The sequence below is a fragment of the Felis catus genome, chromosome A2 (genome assembly GCF_018350175.1).
Source record: "Felis catus isolate Fca126 chromosome A2, F.catus_Fca126_mat1.0, whole genome shotgun sequence".
Classification (NCBI taxonomy): Eukaryota; Metazoa; Chordata; class Mammalia; order Carnivora; family Felidae; genus Felis; species Felis catus.
Window position 1 is genome coordinate 75,341,551 of NC_058369.1, and position 18,630 is coordinate 75,360,180.

General features: G+C 40.9%; 1 protein-coding gene across 1 annotated transcript in view; it reads left to right on the forward strand.

The window, feature by feature from the left end:
* VPS41 (VPS41 subunit of HOPS complex) overlaps nt 1-18,630 on the forward strand; it is a 186,059-nt gene that overhangs the window by 79,652 nt on the left and 87,777 nt on the right. Inside the window, exons 6-7 of the mRNA XM_006929098.4 lie at nt 6,843-6,905; nt 8,866-8,931. Of these exons, the coding sequence (XP_006929160.1) occupies nt 6,843-6,905; nt 8,866-8,931 (129 nt within the window). The remainder of the gene's footprint in view (nt 1-6,842; nt 6,906-8,865; nt 8,932-18,630) is intronic.

The following is an 18,630-nucleotide window of genomic DNA, read 5'->3' on the forward strand; positions in this document are numbered from 1 at the left end:
AGAGCACTGTCAGATTTTGCAGTACTTTCTAAAATTCTGTGGTCCACCAGATTGTCAGAGTTGAGGGAGGAGTTGGTATGTATGGAAATTGAGAATGATCCAAACTGTTGAAACCTTTTTACATTCATGGATTTGTACAGAAAGGTCAACTTTATTTTATTCTCTTAAAGAAAACAGAACAAAAAAGTCCTTGTGGACTGACAGCCAATTTAATTGAACTGAATTGGTTGAAAGAGAACATTCATTTTTCAAACTGAAAAAGGATTTTTATTAAAATACTTTGTCAAGGAATTTTCGAAGCTTTAAATGTTGAATAATTATTATTTGCGGAAAAGTGGGAGATTTTAACTCTGTCTGGTGGATTATGACCCTCAGATATCATCTGCTGCACTTCTTGGCAAATAGCTGCTTTTTCGCTTGACTCCAATTCCTCACTGTCCTATTTTGGTGTTGACCCAGGATACAGTAAGAAAAAAAATTTTTTTAATGTTTTATTTGTTTTTGAGAGAGAGAGAGAGCATGCGAGTGAGCGTGAGCGGGGGAGGGGCACAGAGAGAGACACAGAATCCAAAGCAGGCACTAGGCTCTGCGCTGTCAGCACGGGGCCCAAACTCGAACTCGCGAACCGCAAGATCATGACCTGAATCAAAGTCAGCCACTTAACTGACTGAGCCACCCAGGTGCCCCAACCCAGAATACATTTTTTAAAAATAGTTTTCACGCATGTTTTATTAGCATTGATAAAACTGAAAATAAATCTTCTGGTATGCATAATTTATATAAGCTAGCCAGTATTGTGAAAATTGAGCAGCTAGTATAGAATGATCCGGCAAAGTGGTTAGTAATGATGAAAACATAAAGGTTATTACGAAGATAAACTGCAGATATCTAGACCTAATGCATCTTTACATGGCTGTTGTGGTTTTTCTTTCTTTAGTGTACTAAGACCCCTAGATAAAAATATGTCACCTTCATACGTAAACTAGAATCAATTTAGTATAGAGTGCAGGGTAGAGATACTTTCTCTTAAAATTTTGGAAATGTTGTTCCCTTTTGTCTGACCTTTATTTTTGTGGACATGTCTGAGGCTAGCATACTTTTGTTCTTTCATGAAACCTTTTTAATTTTTTTTTTTTTTGTCCTGCCTTGGAGCTTAGACTAATAATAATAACAACAATAAAACAACAGCATACGGCCCTTGTAGTTCAGTTTGCTAAGTTATGTCTTGTTCGGGTCTATTTTCATTAATTTTGTCTGGAACACAGTAAGTCCTTGTGATCCATATACTGAAGTATTGTTTTCATTTCAGGAAAGTTTACTTCAGTTCTGATTTTGATTATTGCTTCAGTTCCATTTATTTTCATTTCTTCAAAGAAACCCAATAATACTTAGGCTGGAGGCAGTTACCATGCAGAGGCTGAGAGCATGGCTCTGTATCCCGCCTGCCTGGGCGGGATTTCCGCTCCCCTGCACTGGGCTGGGCTCACTGCTTGCCCCCACCCCCCACCCCCAGCCCCAGCGTCTCCATTTCCTTAGCTGGGCAGTGGGCACACTGGGAGGTAGGCATGAGGATGTTGTGAGGTGCTGGATATATGGCGAGCCCTCCAGGTGTATGTTAACTCTTTTTATTGCTAACCGTGCATGCCTTTTTAATTTTATTTTTAAAAAATTTTTTTTAACATTTGTTTTTGAGAGAGAAAGAGACAGAGTGGGAGCGGGGGAGGGGCGGAGAGAGAGGGAGACACAGAGTCCGAAGCAGGCTCCAGGCTCTGAGCTGTCAGCACAGAGCCTGACTCGGGGCTCGAACCCGTGAACCATGAGATCATGACCTGAGCCAAAGTCGGATGTTCAACCAACTGAGCCACCCAGGCACCCTAGTGAATGGTTAATTCCCTCCTTAACCCACTGTAGACTGGCCTTTTCCCCTCCTCGCATTATTGTACCGGAACTTTTCAAGGAAAGAGGGTGACTGGGTAAGCACTATTCACCCTTCTTTTGAAAATATGCAGGTTGTAAGGAAAATCGGTCTTGTTGTGTGACACACACACGTGTGCTTTCATTTCTCATTATTTTTATCCTGCTCACTTCTCTGGAGTGGGGGAGACTTTCTTGTCTGTTTCCTTTGCTGATTTGCTTTTATCCCACTGTCCATTTTGCCTTAGGGAGTAGAGTTTTGTTCCATCTCGGATTTTTAATTTTCCTGAAATCTTTCTCTTGCTTCCAGCTCTATTTTCATATCAGCCAGACATATATTTAATTAAACAAAAAAATTTACAACTTGTCGTATGTCTTAGAGTGCCGGGCAGTGCAGTCTAATGGTTAGGAATGGAATTCTGCCACATGGTAGCCATGTGAGTGCAGGTAAGTTATTGTCATCTCTCCGTGCCTCAGCCTGTTTCCTTCTCTATAAAATGGGAATAACCATGGCACTTGCCTCAGTGATGATTGGAAATAAATGAGCTAATACTTATAAATCGTTTGGAATAGTATCAGGAACAGAAGAAACACGTAGTAATTGCTAGCTCTCATGATCCTGTCTTTCCGCTCCAGACTCATGAAGGGCTTTTCTTCTTATTGAAGTCACCCAATGGTTTTGTAGTTTCCTTTCTTTGCTGGTTACTAGTAAACACTTGTAAAAGCATGCTTTATCTCCCTCCGAGTCATTGGAATGGCATTCTTCGATATCCTTTTTAGAGACCTCGTGTCCATTTTGTATTGCTTGTTTATCCAGCCCAGAACGAGGAGAAGAGCTCTTTCTGAATGTGGGTTGGCAAACACGTTCTGGGTCTGATTGCTCTCAGCCCAGCCTGTTACCATTTTGGGTAGCTACGCACAGGGGCCTCATGAAGGAGCTTGATTTCCTCTGACCAGAGGGAGTCAGTTTAAGGCAGCCCCACCAGCGACAGCCTCTGCTGTCCTCTCTCCCGGGTCTCTGCCACTCTCCGTGGGCGGAGAAAGTGAAAACCAGCCACCTCCTCTGTGATGGTCTCTTCAGCCACCACCCTAGATGAAATGGCAGCTTACATGTTCATCCCTGTTCTAACCTGACCCGTTACTGTTTGGAACCTGGGGTTTGAGAAAGGCCATTTCTCAGGAGGTTGTCTGATACTCTGGCTACCTCATTCGTGGTTCTCCTACATCAGATGGGCTGTCACCCGTTTTCTGGTTGACAGATCGTAGAACTCCATGCTCGAGTGGTGAAGAATACACAACTTCCTTATCGATTCGTGAGGATAGGCTTTCTTGACTTCAGGCAGTAAAACACATACCACATCTCTGTGGTCCTCATACGGCCACCAAAGAGATGGTCTGGAGTTAGAACTCCTCCAGGACTGCAGTAGATAGACTCTACGGCCAAGTGTTCAGAACTTTGTTTTTCTTCGTTAGGTATTTTTTGTGACTAGTTGGGGGAGGTTGTTGGGGAACACCATTTTTTTAAATAATTTTTTTAGTGTTTATTTATTTTTGACAGAGAGGGAGACAGAAGATGAGTGGGGGAGGGAGGGAGAGAGAGAGGGGGAGAGACACACACACACACACACACACACACACACACACACACACACACACAGAATCTGAAGCAGGCTCCAGGCCCCGAGCTGTCAGCCCAGAGCCCAATGCGGGGCTCAGACTCACAGACCGTGAGATCACGACCTGAACCGAAGTCGGACGCTCAACTGACTGAGCCACCCAGGCGCCCCAAAGGACACCATTTTCAAAGGGAGCCCCGCAATTTTAACCTTTAATTCTATGATCCTTATTTGGGATGAGATCTTCCTTAAAGCCAAAACTGTCTAGGCAGACATTGAACAGGTTCCTTTCACAGACGAGTATGATATTTAACAGGCAAGATGGCAAAATAAATCAAGAGGGAGAGAGAAAAAATGAGTAAAAACGGTTTTGGATTTTATTGGCTATCGTAGTGTAATTGTGACTGAGTTTCACTTGTTATATTAGTGAAGTGAACCAAAACATCGAGGGTTTTACAAATCACCCTGCTTGTCCCGATCAAGTTAGGAGATTTGTCTCAAGAAGTTACAGTGTTCTTCCATACTGAAAGAGAAAATACAGTTATTTGACCAAGAGATGATTCAATTAAACACAGCAGTAGAGACTGACCCCAGAGTTCTAGTCTGACCTCTTTTCTGTTGATTCCCCCCCTTATTGGTCTATTACATCTTCAGTATTGGTCCCTAATGTTTAAAGGGGCACTTATCCCTGGTAATTCATCACTTATTTCACCATTAGATTCACAGTCCTGATATTTATCTTCTCATTTACTGATGCCTCCATCTTTTTCAGTGGGTTCATACATCATTTATTTACATCTCATGTACTTTTCCCCACAGTAAAAATCACCTGCAGGCGCCTGAGGGGCTCAGTTGGTTATGTGTCTAACTTCAGCTCAGGTCACAATCTTGCATTTCTTGGTTTCGGGCCCCACGTCGGGCTCTGTGCTGACAGCTCAGAGCCTGGAGCCTGCTTCGGATTCTATGTCTCCCTCTCTCTCTATCCCTCTCCTGCTCTCTCAAAAATAAGTAGACATTTAAAAAATTAGGAAAAAAAAAAAAAAGTCCCCTAACCTTTGTTCTTAAAATCACCTTTAGCCTGTTGTAGCCACAAGGAAGTTGATCCATTTGAATAAAAAGTCTGCTCCATTTCGTTTCAGCTTTTTATCACAGCTGTCTAATTCAGAGTCTGACATTCACCTTTACTTAAGTTTGGTAAACATTTGAGGCTTTTGAATGGTATTTTCCTGTTCCACTTTTCTTATACTTTATGCAGAAAGATCTCTTATTTCCATATTTTAGGCTATCTCATATAATGTTAGTGTGTAAGAAAATAGGGTGTGAAACGCTCATCTTGTTCTTTGTGGCCTTGGCCAAGTCACTTATTTTTCTGCACACTCCTCTTTTAAGCAGGCACAGTGGTGTTTGCAGTCCATACCTCGTGGTGTTGCTTAAAGGACCAAATGAGGCAGAGTAGGATTTTCAGTGCTAGCTACATAATTCCAGTTGTGGACCTTTTAAAATACCATTTCACTCCACCGGAACTGTTTGGTTTATCTAGGGTGGGGTCTTGCCATTAGTTTCCAGGGATCTTAACTGTGGAGTAATGATGATTCCCTCTAAACAATGAGAAGCAAGGTGGTGGGGGGGCATGCCTGAGTTTATCGTGTCAATAATGCATCCTAAGGGACTACCTCAGGGTGAATCCATTTCCCTCTCTGTCATATCATACCATATGCTGTCTTGGAACCCAAATAACATACTTGGCACGGGTTATAAAAACAGCAGGCCCAAAATGAGTGTCCTGAAAATTTTATCTCTTACCGAATGAATTTGTTTCCAATAATTGTATCGTGAGTAAGTTTTCCTCTTTGAACTTGCAAAAATGAACCACTCACAACTTACTAAGATGAAAACAAGAAATCAGAAGCCTGAATAGTTTTATCACTGTTTAAACACTTGGATGTGTAATTATTTCTCACATAGAGCCATCCAACCTAGATAGCTTCACCAGTGAATCCTTACAAAATTAAAGAAAAAAATAATACCACTCTTCTAGAGACTGGAGACAGAGTGCACACATCCCAAGTGTTGGGAAATAGTTCTAAGTGCCCCTAACGGTTAGCTCCAAGTGTTTGAGAGCTCCTGGAATCTTAAGCCCTGTTTGGTAAGAGTGTAAATTGATCAGAACCACTTTGTGAAATGGTTTGGCTGTTTATTAAAAGTGAACAGATGCATAGCCTATGGCAACAATTCCATTCCTGCTTACGTATACCCTTCATAAATGTGTACCTAAGTGCACCAAAAAATTTGTAAAGAGTGTTCGTTGCATGCAGCTTGTTTATAATAGCCCCAATCTGGACACAACCCAAAGGACCAACAAATGGTAGATACATGTATTGCGCTGTATTCACACATTGAAATACTATACAGCAATGGCAGACAACCAGGCACTGCTATCCACAGCAGTCTGGACACATGTTACAAGGAAGATGTTGAGTGAAAGAAGCCAGTGAAATAGTTTGATTGTATTTATAAAAAATTCAAACATCAGGACAGCTTCTCTGTGGTGATAGATTTCAGGGTAGTGGTTAATTTGTGAAGGTGTTACTAAATGGGAAGGAACACAAAAGTGCTTCTTGGGCTCTGCCTCTTGATCTGGATGGTGTCTGGAGGGGTATGTTTATGTCGAAAAAATTTGTCAAGCTGTAAATTTGTGATCCGCACCCTTTGCGGTATGGATATTAATCAGTTTTTAAGTAAACCACTCAGAAAAGAGATTAAGTATGAATAAAGTACGGTAGTCTTGAGCAACTTCAAGGGAGGCAGTGATAAGTAGAAACTTAAATCTTACATTTATACACTCTCAGTAGATTCAACATAAGATTATAAATGAAGTGCAGATCACCTAATCTCTTGCCACATTGATCTGCATGTTTGATTTATGTATGTATGACTCAAAAAAGAAGCACCTGTTTCCTTCAGGAAAAGGAAGAAAACAGTTCCTTTAGGGATAGCCTATGGAAGTTCATAAAAGAATATTAATAAATGATTCATAACTATTTCATTTTTAAAAGTTGGCATCCCTTGAATAAATTAAATTTGTGGTGAGTAAAGGGAACCGTGTCCACGAGATGCTTATGAAAGCTTAATTGCATTGGAGTACTCCCACCCTGATAGAATTGTTTTCATTGGATATTTGATAGAGATCACAAGGGCCCTAGATTATTAAATATTCTACTTTTTGTTAATCAATAGTATGTGTTCTCACTGACTCAGCAGCCTTCTTTGTTGCCGTCCTGGTGAACTGACCGGATCCATTTTACTTTTTAGGTGCAGGTGTTTGGACTATATTCTGGAGAAGAATTTCATGAGACTTTTGACTGTCCCATTAAAGTAAGTATTCAGTAAGTTTTAATTTTTCTAAGGATTTTCTCAACAAAGCCGTAAGGATTATAATACTTTGAGCACTATCTGTCTCCCATCAATTTCATCACCGAGCACTTCGAATGTACTAGATACTATTTATCACTTCAGCACTTCGAATGTACTAGATACTATTTGATGGTATTAGAAGAGCATAGGATGTGTCTTATGTGACTGTGATCTCAGGCTATCCTCAGGAATTTTTTTTTTTTTTGTAGTGAGCGAGATGATACATACAAACACCCAGTCTGTCGTTAATGACCCAAAGTGGTAAAAACACTATTAAGGAGTCCAAAGCCGAGAGAAGTTACTTCTAGCTGTTCTTGGCGGTGATGGCTTCACAGGGGGCGTGATGTTTGAGTGAGCTTTAAGAAATGGACAGGGCAGACAGAGAAGCTGGCTTTCCATGTGGAAGAACGATAGAATACAAACAGAGAGGGCAGAAAGTTCAAATTGTGTTCAGGAAGTGGCAAAAATGGCCTCGTTTAGATGGCGCATAAAACATGGACTTGGCAGGAGAGCCATAGAGGCAGATTGGGGCTGGCTGTATTTTCAGGCGAAGGAATTTGGACTCCGTGTGGTAGATAAGGAGAAATTATTGAATGTGTAAGAGCAGAGAAGTGACATAAACTGAGCTAAGCTTAAGGAAAATTAATACGGCGACTATATACAGTATAGATTGGAGGGCTGATAGGCGCGCGAGGCAGGAGGAACAGTCTTAGATAACAGTTATGGCCCTTAAAGTGACGATTAGAGTTGTTGAAGGAATAGGTCATTCGTTGTTTTCACTTGTTTATTCAAACACTTATTGATCAACAGGTAAAGGAGAGATAGGATCTGATGTGTGTTTTAGGAAGGCAGCTCTGCCGGAGTGGAGGGTGATTTAAGCAGGAGAGGGATTGCAGGCAAAAGGCAATTTAGAAGGCTCATGCTGTCCTGGAGACAGGGCATCACGGGGTCTCAGTGACAGGAGCAGTCGGGAGCGTTCAAGGTGGAGTCGAAGACGTGAAGGCGGAAAGCCTTTAGGAGGTAGACTTCGTAAGCCTTTGTGTTGGGTTGGATGGGGTGACGAGAGAGGGAGGAGCTGGCCCTTGGCTCTGGCCGTGGTGTGTGGCTATGCCACCACTTGCAAGAAGGGATGATTTGAATAAGGACGTTGCTCATTTGGTCTTGAGTTCAGATAACTGTGGTGTATCTGGTGGAAACGGTGTGGAGGTGTTGGAGACGTGAGTGCAGAGCGCAGGGTAGAGACTGGCCCTAAAAACACAAAGTTGATACTCATTGAGTAAGATGAAACCATCATTCAAAATCTCATCCAGTTAAAAGCTAACGAGCTGGCAGAGAAGACTGGGAGGGGACTGGCTCAGTGGAGAGCAAATGAAGAACTTCGGCTGCAGGGAAAGGGGCACGTCCTGCACGGTCAGTTCTGTAAGTGCGGTCCTGCAGCCCCATTGTCTCCCACTGACGGAGGCTTGCTGTGACGACCCTAAATGCCTTTGAGGCTGCGTTGCCCCACCTGTTCCACTTGGTGCCCTCAAATCACTGGTGGGCATCCCGAACGAGGGGACGGCTGGGTTCTCTCTCTGGGTTTCTTCAGCTCATGGTGTTCAGTTACAAACATTTGTGACCTCTTGCTGCCTCGATTGACCCTAAAGAGGGGATGTGCACTCAGAGAGTCCTCACGCAGCCAGAAACTAGAACGAACTCACTCCTGTCTTTTAGCTTTCACCTGGCTTTCCAGAAGAGCAAAAAGTCCGATGTCCTCAGTTGCAGACTGTTGCTTGAAGAGACCACTTCTTACCTAGATCTGAGGATAAGTTTTAGATCCTGCTGCCTGTAATGCATAAAGGGTTTTCATTCTGTGGGTTGGTTTTCATTCTGTGCATTAATGGTGGCTCCTTAACCAGTGATGGGTCCTTGTTCCTTGTAGATCATTGCTGTGAACCCGCATTTTGTGAGGACCAGCTGCAAGCAATTTGTGACTGGAGGGAAGAAGGTAAATGCTTTGGTCTACCGTCACATGCCGTCTTGGGGTAGGGGGTGGAGATTCTGTGTGCTTTTTAATTTACCTGTAATATTTTTAACATCTGACTATTCAGTAGGAGGAATTGTGAGAAAGACCGATGGGGTGAAATTCTAAGCCCATCATCTCTCTGAGGAGATGTGATTCATGCCTGTCACGATACTACTTTGTAGTAGGTAAAGGGCAAGAAAAAAAAAGGGGTGCCTGGCTGGCTCAGTCAGTTAAGCATCCAGCTCTTGATTTCTGCTCAGGTCATGATCTCACAGCCCCCATGTTGGGCTCTGTGCTGACAGCGCAGAGCCTGCTTGGGCTTCTCTTTCTCTCTGCCCCCACCTCTCAAAAGTGAATATATAAACATAAAAACAAAAGGAAAGAGAGAGCTGTTACTGGAACTGCCTAGTGCTTTGAAATGTCCCTTCCACAAAAAAGGAGGTAGCATTTAAAAGTAACAAAAAGAAATGGGACGCCTGGGTGACTCGGTTGAGCATCTGACTTCAGCTCAGGTCATGATCTCACAGCTTGTGGGTTTGAGCCCTGCATCGGGCTCTGTGCTGACAGCTCAGAGCCTGGAACCTGCTTCGGATTCTGTCTCTGTTTCTCTGTGCCCCTCTCCTACTCACGATCTGTCACTCACTCCTTCTCAAAGATTAAAAAAATATATATATTAAAAAAAATAACAAAAGCGATTAAACTTATGTTTTTCCACTTATTGTAGAAATCTCTAGCAGGCCTTGATAAAGTTTTAGGACAATTATGGCTATTTCTTTACTGACCTGTTTCTGACCTATTTCATGATCTTAGTGCTGTTTTAAAAAATAAGGGAGTGAAATAGTCCTTGTATATATTTACATGTTTGTTTACAGACATAGTAAATTCTAAAATTAAAGAATCTTTCTGCTTATGGAACAAATCAAGTTAATTGTCTCCTGGTTTTTATTAACCAGTGGTATTTAACCATTTTTATAACAAAACGCTGTCACGGTACTGAAACAGTGAATATTAACTTCATATTCAGTTTTGAGCTCAGTGATGATGAGGTAGTCTGCGGTTATTTCCGTTGTAGTGCATGCCTACGGAATGGCACCGTGAGGCTCAGCCACCAAAGGGTTTTTGAGAGTTTCATGGTAGTTGTCTGTTGTTTTCCCCTGGTTTTGCTGCTTCCTAGACTGATAGGGCAGGAAAGCATCCTGGTCCATACCCAGCATTTCTCAAGCCCTGGTTTTAGCTTTAGCTCATCATAGTGGCTGAGTGAGGGGTCCCGTAGATCCCCGATTCCATCCCACCACATGAAGCCGGCATTGCACCAGCTCTGATTTCTGGTTGTGAGCCAGCCAGCTTGCCAGCTCCCGCCCTCTCCAGTTCATCATTATCCTTAGGCTGTACCCTCATTAGCCTCACATAAAAATATGGGATCAACCGGTGGGAATTACGGATTTAATCTAACATTCTTTAGCTTAGATCTGCAGCTGATTCACTCCTGAACAATACAAAACAAAGCAAGCAAACAAACAAAAAACTATCTTACTTGTCTTTGCTGACCTCAGGAAGGAGCAGCTTTAAAATTCCTCTATTAAAGTATTTCTTTATGAAATACTTCTCTAGTTAAAAATTTTTAGGTGAGATATAGCATAAATTCACTAAGCTGTAATTTAAACCCACACATTTTTATTTAAAACTCAGTGGGGATAAAAAATGCTGAGTATTCTTTTGTGTGTTTGTTTTTTAAGCAGCTTAAAACAACAAACTTTTACTGTCTCACAGTTCAGAAAAAATCACAGAGTGGTTTGCTTCTGTAGTGCTGCCTCAGATTCTCTCCCTAGGCTTCAGTCTGCATTTTGGCTGGGGCTGCTGTCATCTGAAGGCTTGACCGGGGCTGCGGAATCGGCTTCATCTGCCTTCTTAATAATAATCCCTCAGATACTTAAAATTGATAAATCACTTTGGTGTAAGTATTTTCCTAGTGTAGAATGCGGTTTTGTGTTCCAGTTTCCAATTTTAGGAGGTAGGAAGTTCACACTTGTCTCCTATTTCTTGGAGGTCTTGGTATGAAAGAACATATCAGAGATAATAGGAGTGGTGGTATCCAAATGGTAGGACTCAAACTCTGAAGGTGGAATTTTTCTGTGTTAATTTGTGTACTTAATGATCAGGTTATTCGTGAAGCTTAATTAATAGTTGCTTTTATAAAAAGGAGGATGTGAGGGATACCTGTGGTCTCATCAAGTCTGCCACAGTTGTCTTGCTACATGGATGTTTTGCCAACCTGCAGGATGCCTGGGTGAACTGTGCCAATCATATACTCTTCATCCTTCTACTTAGCATGTGTAGGAAGGATAGTGTGACTGTGGCTGTTCGGGCCAGAGCTCCTTGAGTAGATACATGAGCATCCTGCAGACACCCTAGTCCAACCTCCAAGTGCAGATAGAGTGATTTGGGAAAAGTGGAATTGATACAAAGATGAACATTGTGATGGGCTGTGTAATTAGAATTTACCAGATGCTGAGCAGGCAAGAACATCAGGGGTTTGGTTCATCTCTTTGGTTATCATGGTTAATGTGTTAAATTAAAAGTGTTAATGTGTCAAGGGCTCAGTATATTGGGGTTGACAAAAGTATATGTTATATTTTGATGTGAAGAATACTATGATTACACATGCCATTGTAAGTGATATTAAGTCAATTTGTTTTAGGTTTTTAACAGCTTTATTGATATATAATTTGCATACCATAAAATTAACAGTTTCAAGTGCACAGTTCGATTGTCAACTTTTCCAAAGTGGCTGCACCATTTTACATTCTCATTAGCAATACATGAAGGTTTCAGTTTCTCCACATTCTCACCAACATTCACTTTTATCTTTTTGATTCTAGTCAACTGGGTGTGAAGTAGTATGTCACTATTTTGTTGTGATTTCCATTTTCCTAATGGTTTTCCTAATGGTTTTTCCTAATGGTTTTCATGTGCTTATTTGTCCATTTGCATATCTTCTTTGGAGAACTCTCTCTTCAGATTCTTTGCCCATTTTTTGATTGGGATATTTGTTTTTGTGTATACTTGCAGAAAATATTTTTATGTATTGTTCATACAAGTCCTTTATTGATATATGATTTGCAAATATTTTCTCCTAGTCTGTGAACTGTCTTTTCACATTACTGATAGCATCCTGTGAGGTACCGAAGTTTAGATTTTATGAAGTTCCATTAACTACCCCCACCCCCAACACACACACACTTTTTTGTTTTTGACACTTACGCTTTTGGTGTTGTATCTAAGAAATTATTGCCTGATCCAAGGTCATGAAGATTTATGCCTGTGTTTTTTTTTCCTAAGAGTTTCATAGTTCTAACTCTTAAATTTAGGTCTAGAATTTGAGTTAATTGTATGTATGGTAGGAGGTAAGGGTCCAAATTCATTTATTTGCAAATAAATGGATGTCCAGTTGTCCCAGCCTCGTTTGTTGAAAAAGTTATTCTGTTGCCGTTGTCTTGGCCTCCGTCAAAAATCAGTTAACCATAAATGTTAGAATTTATTTCTTGACCGAGTGTTATCAATCTGTATATTTATCCTTGTGCCAATTTAGGCTTTAGAAACCCTAATTTTGCTGAGATTATTTATGGGATGATAAACAAATTAGCTGCTCTTAAAACATTTTGATTTTCAGTTCTCTCTCTTTAAAAAGCCATCATAATTTCTCCTATGTATATTAGAGGCTTAAACATTATTATTTTTTTTTAAATTTTTTTTTTTAACGTTTATTTATTTTTGGGACAGAGAGAGACAGAGCATGAACGGGGGAGGGGCAGAGAGAGAGGGAGACACAGAATCAAAAGCAGGCTCCAGGCTCTGAGCCATCAGCCCAGAGCCCGACGCGGGGCTCGAACTCACGAACCAGGAGATCGTGACCTGAGCTGAAGTCGGATGCTTAACCGACTGAGCCACCCAGGCGCCCCAGAGGCTTAAACATTATTATGTAAATGTATCTTCCATTCAGGGACTTGTAACATACACACTATTGACTGATTTCTCTGGATCCCTTAAGTTTCTTATATAAATATGTATTAAGCAGTAAAAAAGTAGTGTTTATTCAATAAACTATAATGATATCTTTGTACACAGTTAAATAACTAGGGATTTCCATAATGTGCACCACTTTGGTGCAGTTTGCAGAAATCTCTAGAGGGATTTCCTCCTCCGTGTGCATGGTATGCAATTTTAAAGATCCCTTATGCTGAATGGTTTTGGCATTGGTGTGCTTTGTTGTAAAACACACTTATTAGGTTGAAAACATTTCAGGAAATATTTCTCATTTCGTTAAAGAATATATCTTTGATTTTAAAAACTAAGAAAAAGGCCTTGAGAAGGTGACATTAAAAAGGGGGCACTATTGGGGAACCTGGGTGGCTCAGTAGGTTGAGCGTCTGACTTTGGCTCAGGTCATGATCTCACAGTAAGTGGGTTCAAGCCCCGCATCAGGCTCTGTGCTGACCGCTTACTCAGAGCTGCTTCAGATTCTGTGTCTCTTTCTCTCTCTGCCCCTCCCCCACTCACGCTTTGTCTCACTCTGTTTCTCAAAAATAAATAAATGTAAAAATTTTTTTAAAAAAAGGGGGCACTACTATGAAATGATCATTTCCATTTTAAAAGTGTTGGCAAGTTTTTAGAAGGATCTGTTTTTTTTTTAATATAACCAAGTTATGGCATTTTATACCTTTGAAAAATGAGAAAAACAGGACAACATTGGCCCAGTTGCAACTCTGATCTTTCCAAGTGCAGTTTCAACTAGCACCATAAACTAAGCAGAGCAAGTTTGAAGAGTCCAGCACTGAGCAAATGGTGATGACCTTGCAGTGATCATATATTGTAGATATTGAGACCTCTCCGTTTAGAACACATAGCAGATCCTATAGAGAGAAAAGAGAGTAAAGACAAGTATCATGTAACTGAAACGTTATGACCTTCCACCTGTAAAAGAGAAATTATTCAAGCCGGATGAAGGTGGAGTGTGGAGGAAAGGCGTTCTTAACCCTTAAGAACCCTGATCTTCCTTAGACTGACAGCTAAAGGAATCTTGGAATCACCTGAGACCTTCCGTAAACAGTGGTGAGCGTGGCACGGAGACTCGAGAAGTGAAATTAAGTAAGTGGAAGCCCTACAATGAGACATTGGTAAGAATAATGAAGACACGCCTCATGTAATATTTTAGTCTGATTTTATTAAAAATCTTGATTCCTGTAAAAACGTTTCTTCAAATAATTAGAACGTGCAGTTCAGGACGGCCCTGCAGAACAGCAATGTAGCAGAAAAAAACTTGAGGCTGTAGTTTGACACATTTGTTGATACTTCCTTTTTAAGGTTCTGGCTTTTGAGGTCTTTAGAGATAGCTCCTTATCCACCAGGGACTAGGAAGAGGAAGCGATAGTTCTGTCTGGCATAAACTTTTATTTTTAGGTTTTCAAGGTAACTTCTCAGTAGTTGAATGCCATAGCTGGATTTATGGACTCTGCTGCTTGACACATGAGCATAAAAAGCTTATTCTAAATTCTGTTTTGTTTCCATGTTGGGGAAAAAAAAAGGCGGGGGAGAAGAAAAAGCACATCTCTTAAAAGTGCCATTGGGAGAGAGCTTTCAAACTTGTGAACCTGTGGATTTCTTTTTTAAGTGTAACCTCTTGTGTAGCCAAAATTCCAATACGTGAGCATAGCAATGAGGTTTCTAGTTTAGAAATAAGTCTGCCAAGCAGCTCTTACCTGGGTGGTTTTTTTTTTTTTAATTGCTCAGCTGTCTCTGTCAGCAGATAAATTTTACTTCCTGTGACCTTTACCTTTGAACTCTGAAATAACACTTCGTAATAGTTGGTTCTACCGCTTTGACAAATTATTAAATTTTCACGATGCTGTTTGCAGCCGAGCTCATTTTTAGAAACGAGACAGTCAGCTGTTTGGCGTGGCGGCAGGGTGGAATGAAGGGACCTGGCCGCAGGGACAGGTTGCTTTGTAAGCTAGAAAATGTCAGTCAGCAAACAAAGAAAGGGTCTGTGTGCGGTGAAATGAGGAGAAGCACTTCACTGTTCAGGGCTGAAGGCTCCTGGCAGATTTTACGTGAAGGACAGAGATGGTAGCATCAGCTAACTTCTGGAAGTTTCCAACAGTGATCTGCAAACTCAGATGGCATTCTTTTTTTTTTTTTTTTTTTTTTCCCCAGATTGCACTCTGACTCCTTTCTGGAAGGGGATTCAGTAGAGGAGCCTTTTGTACTAATGCAGATCTTTTTAGAATCCTGACAGCCCAGGGAAACACTCCAGGTGAAATGGAGAGCTGGTTCCTTCCGTGTTTCCTGTCTTCTGCTCAGGTTGGAGCAGGGGTTCTTGGGGCCAGAAGGGATTAGACTGTCAGTTATCCTGCTTGGCCTGCTGTCCAGTGGGTCTCCAGGATGATCCTTTACAGGTGGTCAGATGGCTCTATATGCAAACGTTACATCCTGGTGGTTGCAGGTGGATCCATTATACAGAGATACCTTCATTTTTCAAGTACTAGGGTATAAATTGCGGTTCCATTACTAGAAATTCACTTCATGCCCTAAATAATACCAAAATTGATTAAAAGCCACCCATTAATAGGAAGTATAGCACAAGTATAACCTTCAGAAACATTTTTTAGGTATGTAACACCAAGTTGTGTTACAGCTATATTGCAAAAGGTGTTTGGGTGGGTTTTTCTTCACGTACTGAACTGGCTGAAGCCACAAATAGAAATTCTGTTCTTAAAAAGAGAAATCAGTTCAGTGTCAAAAATAGACATTCTTCAGTGCTTTAAAAAATCAAGTTCGTTTGTCTCAAATACTAATTGCTTTTTCGATGTCGACATGAAGGATTCCCAAAGTCTTTGGGATGGATCCATGGCAACTTTAATTTCTTCAGCGATTTCTCTTGTTTCATAGCCATCAAAAGCCTGTTGACAATAGAAGCCTTTTTTCTTTAATGAATTCAGCTCACTTTTCCCAATGTAATATTTCCATATTGTTTGCAGCCTCCCCCTGAATTCGGATGTAAAGCTTACCATCTGTCTTCCTGGAGCAATCAAACCATCTTTTGCTTCTTGCTGAAAATATCTTCCTTTGCGTGTTGAGAGCGCTGTGACTTTTCTGGAGTATTTTGAATAGTTAATGATTCTGTAAGAATAATTTCCCACTTCAGATTGCTCATTTTCTCCTAGGGTTTAATACCAGTTGACTGTTGTTAACACTGAGAGGTGTTGTGTGTCTGTCCCTCTCCTTCTGTATATAGCTGTACAAACACTGTCATTAACTTTGTTTGTTTGTTTCTTTTTTTAAGATCAGGCTATTAAAGCAAGGGGTCATAATTGCAACCACTGCGGGTGGTGTCACCAGTACAAAGTAAATCGTAGTCATTTCACAGGACTGTTTGACTTGAATGTGCTTCTTGAGCACAACTTTGTGTCATGGTCCATGTTAGGAGCTGTGAATACACAGTCCTGGATTTTAGGAATGGTGGGGCATTTCCAAAAGTAGATGGGAGGAACGCTGTTGGTGGAAAGCAGCTAAACCATTAGACCATGAATCAGAATGGTGATTTTGTAGGAAAAGGAGGATTCTAAGTCTTTTGGGTGGGAAAATGTGTATGTATATATGTAAGTATGTATCCCTGTGGGGTAATTTTGCATTCCTTTGCCTTTGTATTTTCTCCCCCTGTTGTTTGTTTCCTTTCAGTTTTCCAATTCGGTTTCAGCCTCGATTCTTTGATGTTTGTAACAGTGAAAATTGGAGCAAAAGAAATGTCTAACAATAGTGACTGAGCTGTGTCAGTGCCCTGCAAGCAGAGGAACCAAGTGCACGACTGTGGGTTGTGAGGAAGAGGGTGTCAGAAAGAAGGAATTCTAGGGCTGGGGTTGGCGAGAGGGGATCTGGGCTTCGCTCTGGATTGGATGCTTTCAGGAAGCAAGAGTCATTCTCCCATTGGGTATGTTAATAAATCTTATCTAGGAGGAGGAAAGAATCAAGGCTAAAAATGTAACTGGTAAAGAAGCAGCAGCGTCTCATTTTAGCCGGGATAGGGACACGTTTGATCACTGATGTGGTTGGAAAATGTTCCTACTTTGTCTGTGTTCAGACACGGTTATGGAGTCGTTGTGGTTTTGCCCTGATCTTTCATGGTTACAAGGCCAGGTCTGATGTTGGTGTTCTGTGAGATTGTTCCCGTTCGCCTGGAGAGCGCGGGGCCCAGCCATGAGTGCCCGGCCGGCTCCGGATGTCAGCTTTTCTCTCTGTTGCAAAAATAAAATGCCCAACGTTTGCTAGATTGCTTCTATTGAGGTACTTTACAAAAATATATGTATACTCTGATTCTTTTTTTTTTTTTTTTTTTTTTTTTGTAGCAGTAGGAAAGCTATATATGAAATTATTAGCAATACTAGTAATATTCACATTAACAATGTCTGGACAGGATTATAAATGTTCTTTTTGGCCTTCATTGGCATTTTCTGCCTTTTTTTTTTTTTTTTGAAGAAAATAGTCATTACTTTTATAATAAGAAAAAGTAATAGGAGCACCTGGGTGGCTCAGTCATTTAAGTGTCTGACTTTGGTTCAGATCATGATCTCACCTTTTGTGAGTGTGAGCCCAAAGTTGGTCTATGCTGACAGCTCAGAGCCTTGGAACCTGCTTCAGATTCTGTGTCTTCCTCTCTCTCTCTGCCCCTCCACTGCTCATGTTTTCTCTCTCTCTCTCTCTCTCTCAAGAATAAATATTTTTTTAAAAAAAAGCAATAATAAAAGAATGCATATCTCAACTATTTTGGATCTTTTTTTAACTTAACATTGCAAATCATATGAAATTCCCTACATTGTTGAAGTCTAATCTTAAGTCAAGCATTCTTTAATGGTTATATAATATTCCATCCTATCAATAGGTTTAATTTTTCTTAACCATTCTCATACTCTTGGACCATTAGGTTGTATCCAGTTTCTGGCCATCATAAATCGTGCTGTAATGAAGTGAGAAATCTTTGGGCATGAACTTCAGCTATGCTTTTTAATTTTTGCTTAGCACTGATTCCCAAGATGGGAATTACTGAGTCAGAGGTCATGATGATTTTTTAGGCTTCAGATGCATATCACCAAGTAAAAGTGCATTCCAGAAAACATACCATTTACACCGGCTGGTACCTACCTGTCTCACCACACTGTCGTTACCCATTTTGATACACAAAGAAAGATAGTCCATTGTTCTCTTTTGTAACTTCTTTGTATTATTAGCAATTCTGAACATTTTCATTTACTGGCCACTTACACATCTTCCTTTATGATTTGTCTGACTGTATTCTTTGCTTGGGGCAGCTTTTAATATTACCATAGAAGCTAGGACAATGAAGACTGTCCATTTGATATTTATTGTCAGTTTGAGCACAAATTATTGCTGCTTACTGAATAGCCTGCAGCCTTTTCTCCAACTTTGGCTAAATCCGGAATAATTATTCTTGTTCCCAGGGAGGCATTATGTAGGAGTCATAATGAGACTGTAGAGTAGACACTGAAGTCTGTAAAAAGAGGACACATACAGGCTCCTCCACAGATGTGAGCCTGCCCTCAAACCATCAGCTCTGCCACGTGCATGGAGGCTGTCAAGGACAGACCAACGTGCTCTGTTAAAGGCAAGTTC